The following is a 17,371-nucleotide window of genomic DNA, read 5'->3' as shown; positions in this document are numbered from 1 at the left end:
TAATTATTCTATTATTACGTCATTAATACTATTATAGTATATAAAGCGAATATTATCTAACATTAGTAGAGTATAAGAGAGAGAGAGAAAAAGAGATGGTATTAGGGAATAACAATAACAGTTTTGGTCGTGCAGCTGTTATATAAGGGGGTCATTCAATAATTATTTCAATTGAAGCTATAAAAAGAAGAATTACATAGCAATATCTATTACCATAAGCAAGAACTGTAATTAGCAACAGACCTGTAATGGTCTTGTAACACGAGAACTATTGCCCCAACAAAACGCGTTTAAAAAGGTTTACTACACCGATGGAAATGCAGACCCGTGCCTCGGTAGGAGCTTAAGTTAATTATCGCTATAATCACCAATTATCATAGATTAAGTCTCGGTAATTTTCTAGAAAATCAGTCGACTAAGGTTAAATTTTCATGTATAGTAGATTTAATTAGTCCTCTAATGGTAAATACCTTCTTCTTTTTTCTTTTTGGCCCTCATGCAATTATGAAATTACAAAATGCGTGCATCTTGCGGATGGATGCAAGACAACACCCCACTAAGACACTGCAATGAAGTGGATGCCGCAAGTTTGACAACTTCCACGGTCCTGTCCTTCTCTTTAACACATCTCTCTCTCTCTCTGTCTTTCCTCTGCATCTCCTCCCTATATATACCCTCCCATCCCTCCTTCCTTCTTGCATCCCTCGAATGCCTTCTTCTCTTCGCAACTCTTAAGGCACGACTCTCTCTCTCTCTCTCTCGTTCCTTCATCTCAGTTTCCCATCTCCAGCTCTCTCTCCCTCCTTCCCTCTGCACCCATTTGAGAGTTGGAGTGGAAGGGAGAGTACCCATTTCGTTCCGGCGCGTAAAGATTGAAGCTTTTCCGATCTTCGAGCCGGCTTAAGGGGAAAGTTTCGTTCTTTACGCTCTTCTAGTTTTGTGCTTCGGTTTAAGTTTTTAGAGATGGGTGTGAACTCTGCCATCAAGAACCAGCACCCCAACAACCAGGTCTTCGATGTCTCCATTGATGTCCCGCCGCAAGGTGGCTCCAAATGCTTCGACGACGACGGTCGTCTCAAACGCACAGGTCCTCGTCTTTTTTTGTTTCTTGCTCTGTGTTTTCAGGAAAACGATTTCTTTTGACCGAGACGGAAAAGGAAACGATTTCTTGAGACGAAAGTTACCACGACTTCTTACGACTTACTAGGAAAGACGAGGACGAACTACCACAGAGAATCGCCTGTCTTTTAGGAACACTGCCGTCGTGTCAATGCCGTCACAAAACCAGTAAAAAAAAAAACCACTAGTTTTCAGAAACTCTTCAAGGAAAACAGAGGAGTTCTTTTTTAATGGAACACCATCAATGAAAAAAAAAATATTTATATCGCAAGTAGCGTAGCAACGTAAGCAGTAATTCTCTTTTCTTTTCCTTTTTAAGGGACTAACGATAAATGAGAATTCAGAATGTTTAGTGGCAATGTCACTTATGGTGAGCTTGTGTGCGAACAAATGCAGGGACGATATGGACAGCGAGTGCTCACATAATCACAGCAGTGATCGGGTCCGGAGTCCTGTCCCTGGCTTGGGCCACCGCGCAGCTCGGCTGGATTGCCGGCCCTGCTGTCATGCTCATGTTCGCCTTGGTCACTTACTACACCTCCACCCTCCTCGCCGCCTGTTACCGCTCCGGCGACCCCAACACCGGCAAGCGCAACTACACCTACATGGATGCTGTCAGTGCCAATCTTGGTATGTCACATTTGTATTCGTGTTCATGTTCATATTTCAATGCTAATGTCCGAGTCACGTCCAATGGGTGCTAAAAATCTCCTCTTCGATTAAATTCTCCAGGTGGGTTCAAAGTCAAGCTTTGTGGGCTGGTTCAGTACGTGAACCTCTTTGGGGTTGCCATTGGTTACACCATTGCATCTTCCATTAGTATGATGTGAGTAAATTCAGTGAAAATTCTCTGTGATTGTTTCGCCAGTGTCGAGAGTTATGTGAGTTTGATTGATTTTGTTGGCTTCTATGGTCATTGCAGGGCTATCAATAGGTCCAATTGCTTCCACAAGAAAGGCGAAAACAACCCGTGCCACGTCAACAGTAATCCTTACATGATTGCATTCGGCATCGTTGAAATAATCTTCTCTCAGATCCCCGATTTTGATCAGCTGTGGTGGCTGTCCATCGTCGCGGCCGTCATGTCCTTTACCTACTCCACCATTGGACTTGGCCTTGGTATTGCCAAAGTTGCAGGTACTTGAAATTTTTCTTGCTAAACTGCTCTATTCATCTTTCTAAACTATCCCATTGGTGATAGAACCCGGTAGAAGTACGAAGTTCTGATTTAGTGTTCTGTTCTGAATTGTTTACTCTTCAGAGACGGGGAAAATCATGGGAAGTCTCACTGGAATTAGCATCGGCACCGTGACCCCCACACAGAAGCTATGGAGGAGCTTCCAAGCTCTTGGTGACATCGCCTTTGCCTATTCATACTCCCTCATCCTCATTGAAATTCAGGTGAATAATTTAATTTCCTCTCAAATGCATGACACAAGAAAGTACTAGTGATGGTTAATAATCGTATTGAAATTTGAAATCACTTGACATGATAAGTTTATATATGTTTCAGGACACCATCCGGTCCCCTCCATCCGAATCAAAAACGATGAAGAAGGCCAGTCTAGTCAGCATCGCAGTCACGACCCTTTTCTACATGCTCTGCGGGTGCATGGGCTATGCCTCCTTCGGTGACATGGCGCCTGGAAACCTCCTCACCGGGTTCGGCTTCTACAACCCATACTGGATGGTCGACATCGCCAACGCTGCAATCGTGATCCACCTCATCGGCGCGTACCAAGTCTATTGCCAACCCCTATTCGCCTTCGTTGAGAAGACTGCGATCGAGAAATTCCCCAACAGCCAGCTCATCACGAGGGAGATCGAAATCCCAACCCTTGGTCTCAGTCCTTACAAGCTCAACCTCTTCCGGTTGGTCTGGAGGACAGTCTTCGTGATCATTACCACCGTGATCTCCATGCTCCTTCCATTCTTCAATGACATTGTTGGGCTGCTTGGAGCACTGGGTTTTTGGCCCCTCACGGTCTATTTCCCGGTCGAAATGTACATTGAGCAGAAGAAAATACCCAAGTGGAGCACCAAGTGGGTGTGTCTTCAGATTCTGAGCATGGCTTGCCTAATCATCACCATTGCTGCTGCCACTGGCTCCGTCGCCGGTGTTGTTCTCGACCTCAAGTCTTATAAGCCATTCGGTTCCGACTAGTAATACTCATGCTATTAACCGGCATGTCGCAAGTACGGAAAGGACTGAGCAAAGGCAAGAAAGATTGTTGTGGCGCTCGTGTTCATAACAAGGTTAATTATGTTGGGGGAATTTGCTGTGCGATAAATTCTAGGTTCAGGTTTCATTTTCACTGTATAATGCATTTAGGGAACAAGAAGGTTCATGTTAGTCTCTGCATATTGTGGCTATCATCATAAGAATGTAACTCTTTTATTATTTGTCAATGCAAAACGAAAGCTTCAACAAAAAGGAAGTTCAAGGTCTTCTCTTGCTCATATAGTTTGAGTTTGGGGGCCATACACAAGTGAGCTTGCGAAATAAAACTCCTTCATATTTCGTAGATACTTCCTCTTTCTGAACTCTGCATCTTTTAGAAAGCATCCACTCATATGACAGGAAAACATTGAGGCCTAAGATTGACTTGTCTCAAAACTATTGCGGTTAGAGCCACGGCCAAGTCATTCCAGGACTTTCTACAACGAGAAGTATATAATGACTGTTGAATGAAACAATAAGGGGCAAACCGCGCGCACAATCATGACAAGGATCAAACGGAGCTTTAGTCCTATCCTTACCACGAAAAAGTAAAAAGCCTCTTGAAAAAAGGTTAAATTTTATTTAATTTCTCATGATCCCGACGGTCTGCAAATTCGATAGGGCCTGAACTTGGCCTATTCAGACCTCTGAAGCAAAGAAATGTGTTCTTTGTCATCTCTCCCCTGTTTTCACCCTTAATTTCCGAACTTGCATTAAGGGAAAGACAGCAATGTGCAAGGGAATCTGTGATTATCCCACAATAGTTTTGTAGCTTCCAGTCATGCATGAAATTTTCATTTGCTATGGCAAAAATCAAAACCAACATAACAAGAGTTCGAAAACATCAAAAAGACTAGGGGAGATATTTTTGATAGATTTTTCAGCTACTCCAGTTATCTTTCTTGATTAAGAAAAAACAAAATGAATGGCTGTTCAAAATTCTTGCTGATTGAGAGCAACTTGAGCAGTAGCAGAGGATCTACTTTACACCTGCAGACATGTGTATAATAAAACTGTTCAACGTCAAATCTTCATGAGAGCCATCGAATGTTGCCCACTTCTGTGAATCCACAGATCATGCACTCCACAATAATCTAGGGATACAACCTTTTTCCCATAGCATTTTGATGTGACCCAAGAGAGTAGAAAAGGGATGGCTCATGTTACAAGGTCGACTCAACCGATGGTGTGGGGGATCGAGGCCAAACCCACAAAGTACAATTTCCTTGTGGGTGTCTTTTTTTGTTGGTGGTTCGTGTTCATAATGATTGTAGCTTGAGATTCCCTTTTTGTGATTGTGGAGTATCAATGAAGCAAAGTCAAACCACAAGATGGACACAGATGTTTGTAGTGAAAAGAGCACAAATGGGAGAGTTACTCATTTGTTTTTCTCCTTTTCAATGAGAGTTTCTAATGTGGGGTTGGGGAGAATGCAAGGAAGGAGGTCATGTAAGATTAATGCGTCGAATATTTTCTTTCAATGGAAAATCAAGTATATTTATGCCTTTTTATTTCAATTAAGATAATAATTGAAGCAAACCTGATAGTTTCGAAATTATGAATCATTAAGAAGCATCGTGTCTATTAGAAATCAAAAGCTAGAAGACGAAGTTGATGGTTGTTAGCTTCCAAAATTTTATTTGATAAGCCGTCAAATGACTCTAAGTCATAATGTCAATTTTATTATCATTATTATTATTGCTATTATTTTTACTTTACCGTATTAATAATTTATGCATTCATTGCGTATTATTAGTTTAGTGATACGAAGTAAAATAATGGAAAAAAGCCAAGTTACATTGTTTTTTGGATTCTAACAGCTATTTTTTATTTAGTAAGCAATAAATTGTTGAAAAATTTGGGAGATTGTCATTTAGAATGGATGTGTAGTGCAAATACTATTACATTGGGGGTCAGTAGTGGTCATCCCAATAAAGTTCGTGTAAAATATAATCCTCATATTGTTAAAATTTGTCACCTTAGATTGGTATATCTTATGATGTATTAGGAATCAACATCAGTCATCCTCAAAGTTTGTACATCACTGGAAAGATCTCAATCTTTAATCACAATTTACTCTAAATTTGGATCGCGATAGTTACACGTTCATAATGGATTCGTAAGTCACTTTCGAAGTCGCTTTGTAAATAATCATGCATATATGTCACGTGAAATTCCCGCATGTGCAAGAATCGCAATTTGTAATATGATGTAAATCGATGTCGAGACTAAAATGGAACCAAAAAACAAAACTTGAAGAAGCAAGGCTTTAGCTTTCCCTGACCGAGACTCTCTCAAAACATAGTCAAATATATATATACTAGTGCAACTTTTCACAGCATAGTTTAACCGGTAGCAGCAAAGAAATGAGATTCTTCCTTTTTAAGGAGCACATGGTTTAAGATTCTTTTGTCATTAAGTGAGTAAAAAGGACTCATTCCATTGGCACGTTCTGAGGTAGACAGCCGGAAAGGCGGCAGTGGGGGGTTAGCGGCGGGGGTGGCCGGCGGCGGCGGAGGCTTTCGGCGGCTAGTGGTGCCGAAACTCCGAGGAAAGTCATCGGAACTTAATGCTAAGACACGAACTTGAAATCCCACTATCCCTTAAAGAACGAATTAGGAGAAGTTACTTGTCATTTCAAAACACTAATGATACCAAGAAATGACAAATAAAAAAGTTGGGTTTGTCTTCTTTTTGTAATTATTTACTTTCTGGGGGAAAATTTGGAGGGTTCGAGGAAGAATCTCCAACAACGAAGGGATGCAGCCAGATTCTTTCACACCTAATCAGCCACTAGCAAATCTAGGTCATGATGACTTTAGCTCTAATGTGACACTAGGCCTTATTGATCATGCCACTTGGGGCCAATTTGATCACCACCATGACATGTTGTGCAAAATCTAAAGATAGGATAGTTTAATTTCGAATTTCTTTGGAGCCAACCAAAGGTGCTTAGCTTTTTTTCTATTTTATTTCAATAGTGGCATCAGATAAGGAGGAGGGGCTCCATAGTTGACCGATCTTGGTATGCCAGCTCAAAGGACTAGTTGACCTTGTCGCCAACCGACAAAAACAGGATATTTGAACACAGAAATTATGATGGAAATCGAAATTTTTCATTCACACTTTGTTATCAATATCGTATCTAATGTTTTATTGGGTGTCGTCAAGTCAATCATGTCATAATTTCATAGAAAATACGAAAATAAAAGTTAAGAGTTCACGAGACACAATAAATGAACTATGTCTGTTTGCTCCCTTGGATCAAAGACCATATTTCCAGATGAGCACTACAACAACCGTAGTGTACATATGGGAACAGTAACAAATATGAGATTGATTGATTGATTGAACTATTTCCTGTTCCCTAACAGCTTCATGCCGATCCTCTGCGCTCTAAAGGCTTCGACGCTCGCGTGCTTGATCAAGTCGTCCGAGTACTCACGACTGATATCATCCTTGAACGATGCCATCTTCAATGGTCTCACGATGTCCACTTCGCCATTTAGTACGGCTCTCGCCATAGCTTCCAAATTGCACTCGCTGAGATCTTTTCCCTCGCAAGCCCTATCCTCCATTGCCAGTTTCCTTAGCTCCACTCTCTGTGGTATCAAAAACCCATGATCTCTCTCGAGCTTCTCTGCCATTTTGTCGATCCCAAGCCCCACGACCCTTGCGCCTCCATAGAGGAAGTCTTTGTGAACCTTTGGGATTGGTCCTCCGTAGGTGAATAGCCCGAAGAGAAGGCAATGGTTGCCAACACATAGCTGTAGCAGCCGAAAAGGGCTATTTTCTTTGTTGGAACCTGTAATAACACGGGAGATACATGTGACTAAGGTTTATTGTTGCAAAACTATAAAGAAACACAAGAGTTTCATTTGTTTCACGAAAAATGAATAATTTGAAAAATATTGATTCACGTCAACTCTTGTCAGGTGGCTCGAACAGGTCGGGTAAGTACCATGCGGGGTCCAATTGGATTGAGGCATGACTAGAATTGGATGCATTCATGAACTCAGTCAATAGAACAATGACTTGATTTTAAGCAAGCCCTTTTCAGGGTACTCTCTGAAAAGAATTTCCGGGTGGCCCGTTGCCTCAAGATCGTCAATGTTTTCCTAAATCTTGTTTAGAAGTTCCGTGGGAGAACTTGGGCAGAAAATTGATACTGATGCTTACAATTTTACTGACTTCTTTTGAAAATCTGGAGGACTTCGTGCAAGATTGAATAACAAGGGAATGCTGTCAATCCTCATAGAGTTCTGTAGACTTCAATCTACTGTCCTAATTCGGTTATCAGTTCTTGATCTGGCATGTACAGTCGAAGATTTCCAATTTCCTACAATGTAATTTCTATTCCTCTTTATTCCGCACAATGGTTCGACAAAATAACTTCCTGTGATGATGTTAGACATAAACTAATTTGCCAGATCTTTAGAACAGTGAATATTCGCCATACTTCGTGCATAAGAATTGCAAAATCACTCACCCTTTTTCTCCAAGTACCCGTTTGCATAGCCTATGCCGTGACTGGCCGAGAGACCTACCAAAATCTGCTGCGTGTTTCTCTTCTTGTTGCCATATATTCTCTGGACGCCTCTTATCCATTCTCTAACGACGGGTTCGCTAAGCCTGTAATCTTGGTCTCTCACAATCGTTGTCGTCAAGAAAATCTTCTCTCCGACTCTAATCTCGTAATGATCCCCGAGCTTCCCGGTGCTTTGTATGGTGACCTCCATTGGTCTTCTTCTTCTTCTCTTTTCTCGCGGTTCTCGCCGCAGTTTTTTGGCCTTGTTAGGGTGAAAAGATGTTGAGGGACGATTCTTATAGTGCCAAGATGCAGATCTTTTGCTCATTCATTATCACTGTCTACTCGATCAAGGATCCGAGAATGTTGGGTTTCTTTTCCTATGCTCATCTCTCACATATCATGATAAGGATCATCTTTCTAAAGTTTAAATTCCCACAAGGCTTCGGAAAGATGGACGATAGGCAATTTCTTTTTTCAGAAGATCAGTCGGAAAGAGGAGAATAAACATAGCAGCAAAAATAACAAAAACCAAAGAAGAAAGAAACATCGATGAATGACGCGACGAAGTGTCATATTAAATTACAAATTGAAGGAATTTGAGCACTTTCGTTATGTCTGGCCTCTCTCATCATAGTATCGAAAAGCCAAATCTGGCGTCTCGCTGTTAGAGAATAATGTTAGGGATATAATTAGAAAAGGAACATTTTTTTATATTTCCTTAATTTCTAGAATAAAAGATTTTCTTATTAGATTTGTTAGATTAGATTACTACCTTTCCTATGCTTATTGTTCAGGTATAATTATCCATTTATCAGAACACATTATGAAGCCAAGTTATCAAGTAAATATGTATCCTTTGAGTATTTTTTCTCTCTTCCTCTCTCTTGTAAATTCTAGAATATTGACATCGACTTCTGGAAAGGGCTAACCCTATAATGCTGGTAAGATTTAGAAGGTGAGACTTGTTACCTCACTAATTCATATAGTGCCTGTCACCCTGAGAAGGAATTTACCAGTAACTCAGATGAAAATTCCCTCAGTGGCTTTACGACCGAGACTCGTTTGTCCGATGAGTGCCACGATTTTAAGTAAGTTTGACTTATAGACATTATTGAAACTACAGACTTAAAAGATAAGACCACATCGCCGGATCAATGCAGATAGACAGAGACCGCCGCCCAAAGGGGAAGCCATCATGGAAATCCGATTGAATAATAGTGCGGATTTATGCAGAAATAGAGCCTCACACTGGTTACATAAATACTGCTAAGCACGTTCATAAGGTCTTAAGACTCTCACCCTGATGGCTCAACCTTTAGTGGCGTTATCTCGTTGAACTCCACATCACAGAGACCAGCAAAATGGCAATCATAGTGCTGGAGTTTATCCTAATATCTAAAGAGGCACATCTTGCTAAGGCAACACAGGTTAAAGCTGATGAATATCCATGCTAAGCCTCCAATCAGTCTTTACCTCTCACAATCCGGTTCGGCTTATTCTTGCACCCCCACGTGATGCATCGGATCTATGCCAGTAGAAAGGTCGCAAGACGATTATAGCTTCACCTGGAACAGCATAATAATATGGATATCGGTTTCAGAACTAAAGGCTATACTCTGAACATAGAGCTCCATTATGACAAAGTATAAATAATACCTGTCGCTTCCTCAAGCCACGTTCTTGTTCGTGATTCAGGCATCTTAGATGATTCTCCCGCAGCTTCTTATCCCCCTGTAGTGCACGGTAAACTCGACTAGATGTGACCACACATCTGAAGAGAGATCGTCAAGAAAATGAAGCAATATTGAACTGCACCTTTCATTCAAAATCAGCACCCTTTCTACTTTATCAGTGAACTTCCCTTTCTCTAAAGGCAGTAAAGTAGCAGAAACCGTGGAAACAATTGAAGACATATAGCTGTATACAGGTCAGAGAACCTGCGAATAAAAGGAAAGGCCAGATGAAACATTAGATGGTCAAAATGTGGATCACATGTCACCAATTACAATAATCCTTCCAGTAAGGTGTCGACAAGGTATCATGCATGGCAGACAGCCCTTCATTATCTAGCAAAATAAAGGAGAGAAATCCTCCTTGAGAGAGCTAGTGTCATCCTGTTCTGCATTAGCCGCTCTTCGCCAAAACCATTCATACGCCAGAGATTCGTATGTCTCCCTCACATCCTTTATAAACTTAATTGGCTTAAATATGCATGGCGTTGAGAAAGAGAGAGAAATTGCCAGAGTCCTCTTTACCTTGCTTTCCTTTAACATCTCATTAACCATGGATTTTGCTAGAAATGGCTTTACAAACAAGTTTCACTCTGTTCTTTGTTCCTAAGTTACCAAAAAAAAAAAAAAACAAAGAAGAAAAAGAAATGCAACCAATAGTTACGTCCTCCGAAATAAGCACAGATTCCACAGATACATCAACTGTCGTCATCATGTCTTAAGTCATACACAGATGCAGTGCATATTTAGCTATAACTACAACTTCTACATTTGTTTTCTCATTTTTTCATCCTGTCTATGATGTTGCCTAAGCAATGGAAAAGCATTCATTGCTAGCCACAAAAAAATTCATTGATGAATAGTATACCATTATGAAAGAATATACAAAGCTTGGAAATAAAAGATCAGCATCAGAAATTAAAGCTTTATATTACTGACACCAGAGCAAAATTGGTAGGATGAGATCTGCAACCTATGGTTTATGAACAAAGAAGAAAATAATGCTCACCTGAAGTGACAGCCCAACATCTTAATCAAACAGAGCACTGCTGTCAAACTGAATATGTCCTAATGCCTGAATCTAACAATATCAGGGTCGTAACTTGTAGCAGAAGCTCCTTAGTCCTTCTGCATAGCTTCAATCGCATAATGGCTCTTTAACCAAAAGGTTCATTTTCTCTTGAAGAAATTCCAGCACATCCTCTCTTCCTTCCTTTATGAGCAATTGCCTTACCCTCCCAAAAGTCATACGTGATGGCCGGATCCCTTCTCCATCATCTCCTCCAATAAGACACAAGCCATTGGTGAATTACCCTTCTCGCATAAGCCATTTATGAGCGCTGAGTAAGCGTGCATGCTTGGTATGAATCGCTTCGAGTTCATGTACTTCCACACCTTAAGAGCTATCTCCAGCGCATCCCTCTGGCAGAACATCTTTATCATCATTGTATATGTATCTGCATCAGGCTCACAGACTTTGATCAGTTTCCGGAAGAAGCTGTAAGCTTCATCAGTTTCCCCACTATTAATCAAATTTGTTAATATAATATTGCAGATCGAATCCAGTCCCGGAAGAGTTCTGATTTTCTGCTTACCCAGACTACACATTGCATTGAGTTCACGTTAAAGCCACAACTCACCATCCATCCAACTCAGCAACAGACGGTCACAATCAGAATATGAACAAAAATCAGTACAATGCAACGCCAGAGGAAACAAACAGTACCATGTCAAAGTTTGCACCAGTGGACTGACGATGAAGATGTAGATGAAGCTCGATCCCACCACCAAAGGAAATGATCTTCTTCGTCCTTCTTTGATCTTCTGACGATGAAGTTCACTCACGGCCATTCCATCAAAACGCGATGCCCTGCTTTTTACAACGGAGCCGACAGAACATGTCGAGTGTTGACATGAAAATGGGTTTTTGGGCTTGGTGAATTTCGGCCCAATTTTCCCTTTTATTTTTTCGCGGGTAACGGAACACAGTTACGCACGACGAAGCCATTCTCGTCACTTCCACGACCTCAACGATGTAGTCGCCGGAGTGCCCCATCTGCCTCGCCGCGTACGACGGCGGCGACGCAGCCCCTCGCGCGCCTCCCCCTCGACCTTTCCCTCGGGCAGTCCGATGCCCAGCGTGCACTCAGCGCGTCGAGAATCGTTGGACGATGATCGTGGAGAGCCAATCCTCCTGCTCTGATAGCATGCCTGTATGCATACGAGATTGATGACCTGCAAATTTTCTTTTGACCCATTTTTAGTTCTGTCCAAATGGTTTCTCGGAATGTATGTTTTTCCTTTGTTGCTTTGGACTACTTCTGGTTTTGGAATGGGGTAAGAAGTTGGAATAGTACGGTTCTGGTGCTTAAGCTATTGATCAAGCTTATTGAGCTCTGATGCTTAGGTTGGTTATTGACAAGCTTATCGAGCTCCAGCTACAGTTTAATCCTACGACTGCATTCTAAAGTTTGTTTTTTTTTTCCTCTCTTGTAGGAGGATTTCTCTTTAGCTCCTCTGTTCATGAAACGGTGTCCAGGTGCGGTCTTTGCAGGTATGCATACTGAGCAGAATAGATTGCACTGTAATCAATCAACTCACCGTCTTTGATTCCCAATGTGCTGCTTTTAGAATTAAAATTTGGAATGTACTATCGATAATTGTTTTAGGCTCTATAGAAAATTTCTAATTTCCATCGAATCGTTCGCTAAACCTCATGAGTACAGACTTAATCCGATTTTGGGGGCATCCCACCACATGGTCTAAGCTGATGTTTGAAACAAACTTGGGTGAGTGATTAGGGAAAGAAATTTCAAGAGATCACATGTCACCTAATTTGAGGGCGTTTTGGAGCTATTGAAAAGTCTTCAACAGAAGCCTTGCAGATACAGTAATAATCTTCTCTTGAACACTTGACAATTGTTTCTAATCTAGTGAGTTGATCCTTTGAAGGCAAAACTTGGGAGAGGTTAAATTGTCATTAAGTCCCTAAAGCTTAAATTGTAGGGAAACTCTTGGAGTTTAAGAGTTTTTGTTTTGTGTCAAAGAAGTTGAGAGAGCTGTTTTCATGATTATATGAAATACTTTAAAATACAATGTTTCTTTTATGTAAAACCTTGAATAATTTTATGATTGCCATCAATGTAAAAGCCTGGCCCAGTCTGTTGGGAATGATGAATAATGAACCCAACAGGTGCCATAACCTGTTGTCTCTTATTTCTCTTATTCTTCATCAATGCTTCCCTTTATTTAGTTCCTTCTCCTCCTTTTTCTTTTCCGTATATTTTCCAGGATTTCTCTCATATACGCTCATTCAGGGGTCCATGATCATGGCTGTAATCTTTGCTGATGGGGAACAACAATTGTGCGTCAGTGGTGATAGTGGAAGTGGTATATGTGTCTGGAAAATTCATTCCCCTATGATGGATGAGCCACTAAAAAAATGGTATGAGCGAAAGGATTGACGGTACAGTGGTATACATCCATTGGCCTACTCAAGGAATGGGTTCCTCTATACTGGAAGTGGAGACAAATTGATAAAGTATGGTCGTTGCAGGTGGGCATTTGTGTTCCTAGCTTTATAGACGATTCTGTCGGCTTCTTTCATGGGGTAAAACACTTTTTACAATCTTTAAAGTTTCTTTCTTAACAAGATTGCACCCTTTTATGCAGCATGGATGGTCATAAATTTGTAGTTTCCTCATAGCTTGTATCCAATGGGGTCCTTTACAGTAGCAGTTGGGATGGAACTTTCAGGTTAAGGTGCCTTAGTGATCATAGTCCCCTGACAGTATTTGGGGAAGACTTGCCTGGAAGTATGTCACCGCCAGTCCTGTCTATTACAGGTGAGAGGCATTTTCTGGTTGCAGTTCATGAAAATGGAAGTATGAGGTTTTATTATCTTTCAGTCTTTCTTAATCTTTTACAGGGCTTTCTATCATTTGTAGTGGGTCTTTGAACATGACAGAGTTTAAAGACAGCTTTCTAACCATTATGGCTATATATAGTCTTGAACCAAAATAATAGTGAAAAATATTTAATTCTTGACTTTGCTTGGTGATATTTCCTACTCATTCTCCCGCTGAGAATGGTTATTGGGCATCGTGGTGCTGGACTGATGAAATGGATGAACCGTAGTCTGTCTGAAGATTTCTTGTTTCATTTAGTTTCCACAAAAAATAAATTCACTGTTGAAGTTGAGTGTGGCAATTGGACCCAATTTGATATGGCTCATCCCGTCATTTGATTAGGTCCACTTCGGATGTTTCTAATCCTCGTCTAGGAAATTTCTTCCTCTTAATCTTGTTCGTAGTATTCTGGGGCCCGTGGCATCATTGATGGGTTCGCATTCATGGTCCGAACGAAATCGCTACTAGTAGTTTTCCGAAATTTAATATCAACCGATAACATTGATTACTAACTCATTTGTCAACCTACCAATTGATCGTATCACTTTTGAAAATTACTATATAGAAACTTGAAATTTGGAGACGCGTCTAAGGGAAAGTTCCAAAACATCCAAGAGTCTTGATGTTTATTACGTGAATCACTGAATTGGGTTTCCATTCTCTATCGCTACAAAGTTCATTACGTTGATGCGAGGTGAGAAAATTCCAAGGCAAGAAGATGAGTCCACAGTTATCATTCTGCAGTCAGTTTTCTCATCTACCTCTCTTCTTATTTTAGCCTTCATTCCCATCCTTTTGCTCATCTTGGAGCGATTAGAGAGAATATCTTTCTAAAAATATTATCTGTCTATTTTCCTTGACAAGCCATCCAATCAAGCATAGGAAATGGTTGCGTTCCTCTTATTTGATTCTTCTTCGAAGGGCGAGCACGTATTTCATACTTTTAAGCCCACAGCGAACCGAATTCGTTCTAGAAGGCACGGCGAAATTACGGGGGGATGAAAATTCCTGCAAATCCTTATAGTTGCTGCGCCACAGAAAAGTTTTTCCGAGTGCCAACCCCTTCTTTTTGACCTGACCCCCTTGCTATCACGGAAGGGCATTGCGTTTGAATGGCTTTGGTGGCCCTAGTCGTTTCTTCGGGAGGAAGAAATGGCCGCTTCAGTTCAGCTGAGTTGGTGCCATCAATTTTCAACCACATTCTTCAACTTTCCTCACGAAACCACGATGCCGGGTGTCGTCGTCAATCCTTGTACGTTTGTTAACATTTGCATCAGATACCAACCACAAAATCACCTGCCCTTTTTTCCCTCTTTCCCTTGCTCCCACGGTCATGGAGGCAAATAAAGACAGAGAATGAGATACGGTCGCTGTCCACCTCCCATAAATGGCGACGATGTGATCTAATCATAGAAGGACTCCATGGTTTAATCATTTTATGTTCACTGAATTTTTAAGTGGACCCTTTGACTCGTATAAAAAGAATCAGATGCTCTCGCTTTTTTCTTGGCATCTCTCTCTCTCTCCTCTGCATCTTCTCTATATACCCGACCACCCGCCCCTCATTCCTCTGTACTTAGTCTGTACTTCTCCTTGTGAAGAAACATACTTTACACTCTCCGAGTTGGTGCTTCGCTTTTCGTATATTAAAGGCGGGTGCGAATTCTGCCATGGAGAACCAGCTGCATCAGAACAACCAGGTCTTCTATGTGTCTCTTGATGTCCACCCACAAGGTGGCTCCAAATGCTTTGACGATGACGGTCGTCTCAAGCGCACGGGTCCTTCCTGTTTCTTTTCCTTTCGTCTTGTAGAATGTTCAGTGACAATGTTACTTAGGGTGGGCTTGAGTGTGAACGAATGCAGGGACGGTATGGACGGCAAGTGCTCACATAATCACAGCGGTGATCCGTTCCGGAGCCCTGTCCCTGGCTTGGGCCACTGCGCAGCTTGGCTGGATTGCCGGCCCCACCGCCATGTTTCTGTTCGCCTCTGTCACTTACTACACCTCCACCCTCCTCGCCACCAGTTACCGCTCCGGCAACCCCGTTACCGGCAAGCGCAACTACACATACATGGATGCTGTCAGTGCCAATCTCGGTATGTCACATTTGCATTCGTGTTCGTGGTCATATATTTCATGCACTAATGTCTGAGTCATGTCCAATCATGTTGTGTTGGGCGCTAAAATCTCCTCTTTGATTACATTCTCCAGGTGGGTTCAAAGTCAAACTTTGTGGGCTCGTTCAATACGTGAACCTCTTTGGGGTTGCCATTGGTTACACCACTGCATCTTCCATTAGCATGTTGTGAGTATATTTTCAGTGAAAATTCTTGTGATTGTTATTTTCTCCAGTGTCCAAAGTTATGTGAGTTTGATTGATTTTGTTGGCTTCTATGGTCATTGCAGGGCAATCAAGAGGTCCAATTGCTTCCACGAGAAAGGCGAGAAGAGCCTGTGCCACGCCAACAGCAATCCCTACTTGATTGCATTCGGCATCATTGAAATCATCTTCTCTCAGATCCCCAGTTTCGATCAGCTGTGGTGGCTGTCCATCGTCTCGGCCATCATGTCCTTTACCTACTCCACCATTGGACTTGGCCTTGGTATTGCCAAAGTTGCAGGTCCATCCTGCTAAACTGCTCTATTTGTCTTTTTAAACCATCTCCCTTGGTGATAGAACCTGGTGGAAGTATGAAGTTGTGATTTAGAGTTCTGTTCTGGTTTTTTAAATCTTCAGAGACAGGGAAAATCAGGGGAAGTCTCACTGGAATCAGCATCGACACTGTGACCTCCACGCAGAAGCTATGGAGGAGCTTCCAGGCTCTTGGTGACATCGCCTTTGCCAATTCATACTCCCTCATCCTCATTGAAATTCAGGTGAATAATTTAATGTCCTCTCAAATGCATGACTCAAGAAAAGAGTACTGGTTATGGTTAATAGTGTAATGAAACTGAAATCATTGCCATGATAAGTTTGGATATGTTCCAGGACACGATCCGGTCCCCTCCATCCGAATCACAGACAATGAAGAAGGCAAGTCTAGTCAGCATAGCCGTCCCAACCCTCTTCTACCTGCTGTGCGGGTGCATGGGCTATGCTGCCTTCGGCGACATGCCGCCCGGAAACCTCCTCACCGGGTTCGGATTCTACAACCCATACTGGATGGTCGACATTGCCAACGCTGCAATTGTGATCCACCTCGTTGGCGCATACCAAGTCTATTGCCAACCCCTATTCGCCTTTGTCGAGAAGACCGCAGTCAAAAAATTCCCCAACAGCCAGTTCATCACGAGGGAGATCAAAATCCCCATCCCCGGGCTCAGCCCTTACAAGCTCAACCTCTTCCGGTTGGTCTGGAGGACGGCCTTCGTGATCGCGACCACCGTGATCTCCATGCTCCTCCCATTCTTCCATCACATTGTCCGGCTGCCAGGACCGCTGGGTTTTTGGCGCCTCACGGTCTATTTCCCGATCGAGATGTACATTAAGCAGAAGAAAATACCCAAGTGGAGCACCAAGTGGGTGTGCCTCCAGATTCTAAATGTGGCTTGCCATATCATCGCCATCGCTGCCGCCGCTGGCTCGGTCGCAGGAGTTGTTATCAACCTCAAATCCTACAAGCCATGCAGTTCCGACTACTAACTATCATGCTACCAGCAGGCATGTCGCAAGTAAGGAAAGGACCGAGCGATATGATGTATATCTAGGAACCAATATCAGTTGCCTCAAAGTTTTTATGTCACTAAAAAATCTAGAAACAATAAGGTTTTAATCTCTGAGTTTCCATTGTATATGATTTCAATCTATAAACACAATTTGGTCTAAGTTCGGTTTGCAATAGTTACAATTTCATTCTCAA

General features: G+C 41.9%; 3 protein-coding genes across 4 annotated transcripts; 2 read left to right on the top strand and 1 right to left on the bottom strand.

Annotated features, from left to right (window-relative positions):
* The first annotated feature begins 681 nt into the window (after positions 1-681).
* On the top strand, positions 682-3,648 carry LOC115693604 (amino acid permease 3-like). The gene is made up of 6 exons (XM_056309009.1): positions 682-1,087; positions 1,516-1,749; positions 1,852-1,945; positions 2,042-2,256; positions 2,381-2,520; positions 2,633-3,648. The coding sequence occupies exons 1-6, from the start codon at positions 964-966 to the stop codon at positions 3,281-3,283; spliced, it is 1,458 nt and encodes a 485-aa protein (XP_056164984.1). The 5' UTR covers positions 682-963; the 3' UTR covers positions 3,284-3,648.
* Positions 3,649-6,484: 2,836 nt separating this feature from the next.
* Positions 6,485-11,565, bottom strand: LOC115693606 (uncharacterized). 2 transcript variants are annotated; one of them, XM_056308341.1, is made up of 3 exons: positions 10,611-11,565; positions 9,528-9,808; positions 6,485-7,145 (listed from the first exon to the last, which is right to left on the bottom strand). In XM_056308341.1, exons 2-3 carry the CDS (start codon positions 9,568-9,570, stop codon positions 6,694-6,696), a joined length of 495 nt encoding a protein of 164 aa, XP_056164316.1. In that variant the 5' UTR covers positions 9,571-9,808; positions 10,611-11,565; the 3' UTR covers positions 6,485-6,693. The 2 variants fall into 2 exon arrangements, 1 of the variants encoding a protein (XP_056164316.1); XR_008815824.1 differs by lacking the exon at positions 6,485-7,145 and adding an exon at positions 9,068-9,436 and having other exon boundaries at positions 10,611-11,555.
* Positions 11,566-15,100: 3,535 nt separating this feature from the next.
* Positions 15,101-17,371, top strand: LOC130134494 (amino acid permease 3-like). Its single transcript, XM_056308339.1, has 6 exons — positions 15,101-15,288; positions 15,374-15,607; positions 15,723-15,816; positions 15,918-16,132; positions 16,249-16,388; positions 16,501-17,371. Exons 1-6 carry the CDS (start codon positions 15,180-15,182, stop codon positions 17,152-17,154), a joined length of 1,446 nt encoding a protein of 481 aa, XP_056164314.1. The 5' UTR covers positions 15,101-15,179; the 3' UTR covers positions 17,155-17,371.

This window comes from Syzygium oleosum, unplaced genomic scaffold (assembly GCF_021117445.2).
Source record: "Syzygium oleosum isolate NSW1041296 unplaced genomic scaffold, Sole_v2.1 Sole_v2.02, whole genome shotgun sequence".
NCBI classification, from domain to species: Eukaryota; Viridiplantae; Streptophyta; class Magnoliopsida; order Myrtales; family Myrtaceae; genus Syzygium; species Syzygium oleosum.
Note: the sequence above shows the minus strand (reverse complement) of the source record. Positions and strands in the feature narration are given on the sequence as shown.

Coding starts and splice junctions, on each gene's coding strand:
- LOC115693604 (XM_056309009.1), top strand. CDS start 964: ATGGGTGTGAACTCTGCCATCAAGAACCAGCACCCCAACAACCAGGTC. Junction 1,088..1,515: donor CGGTCGTCTCAAACGCACAG/GTCCTCGTCTTT, acceptor GAACAAATGCAG/GGACGATATGGACAGCGAGT. Junction 1,750..1,851: donor TGCTGTCAGTGCCAATCTTG/GTATGTCACATT, acceptor TAAATTCTCCAG/GTGGGTTCAAAGTCAAGCTT.
- LOC115693606 (XM_056308341.1), bottom strand. CDS start 9,570: ATGCCTGAATCACGAACAAGAACGTGGCTTGAGGAAGCGACAG. Junction 7,146..9,527: donor GTGGCTTGAGGAAGCGACAG/GTATTATTTATA, acceptor GTGTTATTACAG/GTTCCAACAAAGAAAATAGC.
- LOC130134494 (XM_056308339.1), top strand. CDS start 15,180: ATGGAGAACCAGCTGCATCAGAACAACCAGGTCTTCTATGTGTCTCTT. Junction 15,289..15,373: donor CGGTCGTCTCAAGCGCACGG/GTCCTTCCTGTT, acceptor GAACGAATGCAG/GGACGGTATGGACGGCAAGT. Junction 15,817..15,917: donor GCATCTTCCATTAGCATGTT/GTGAGTATATTT, acceptor TGGTCATTGCAG/GGCAATCAAGAGGTCCAATT.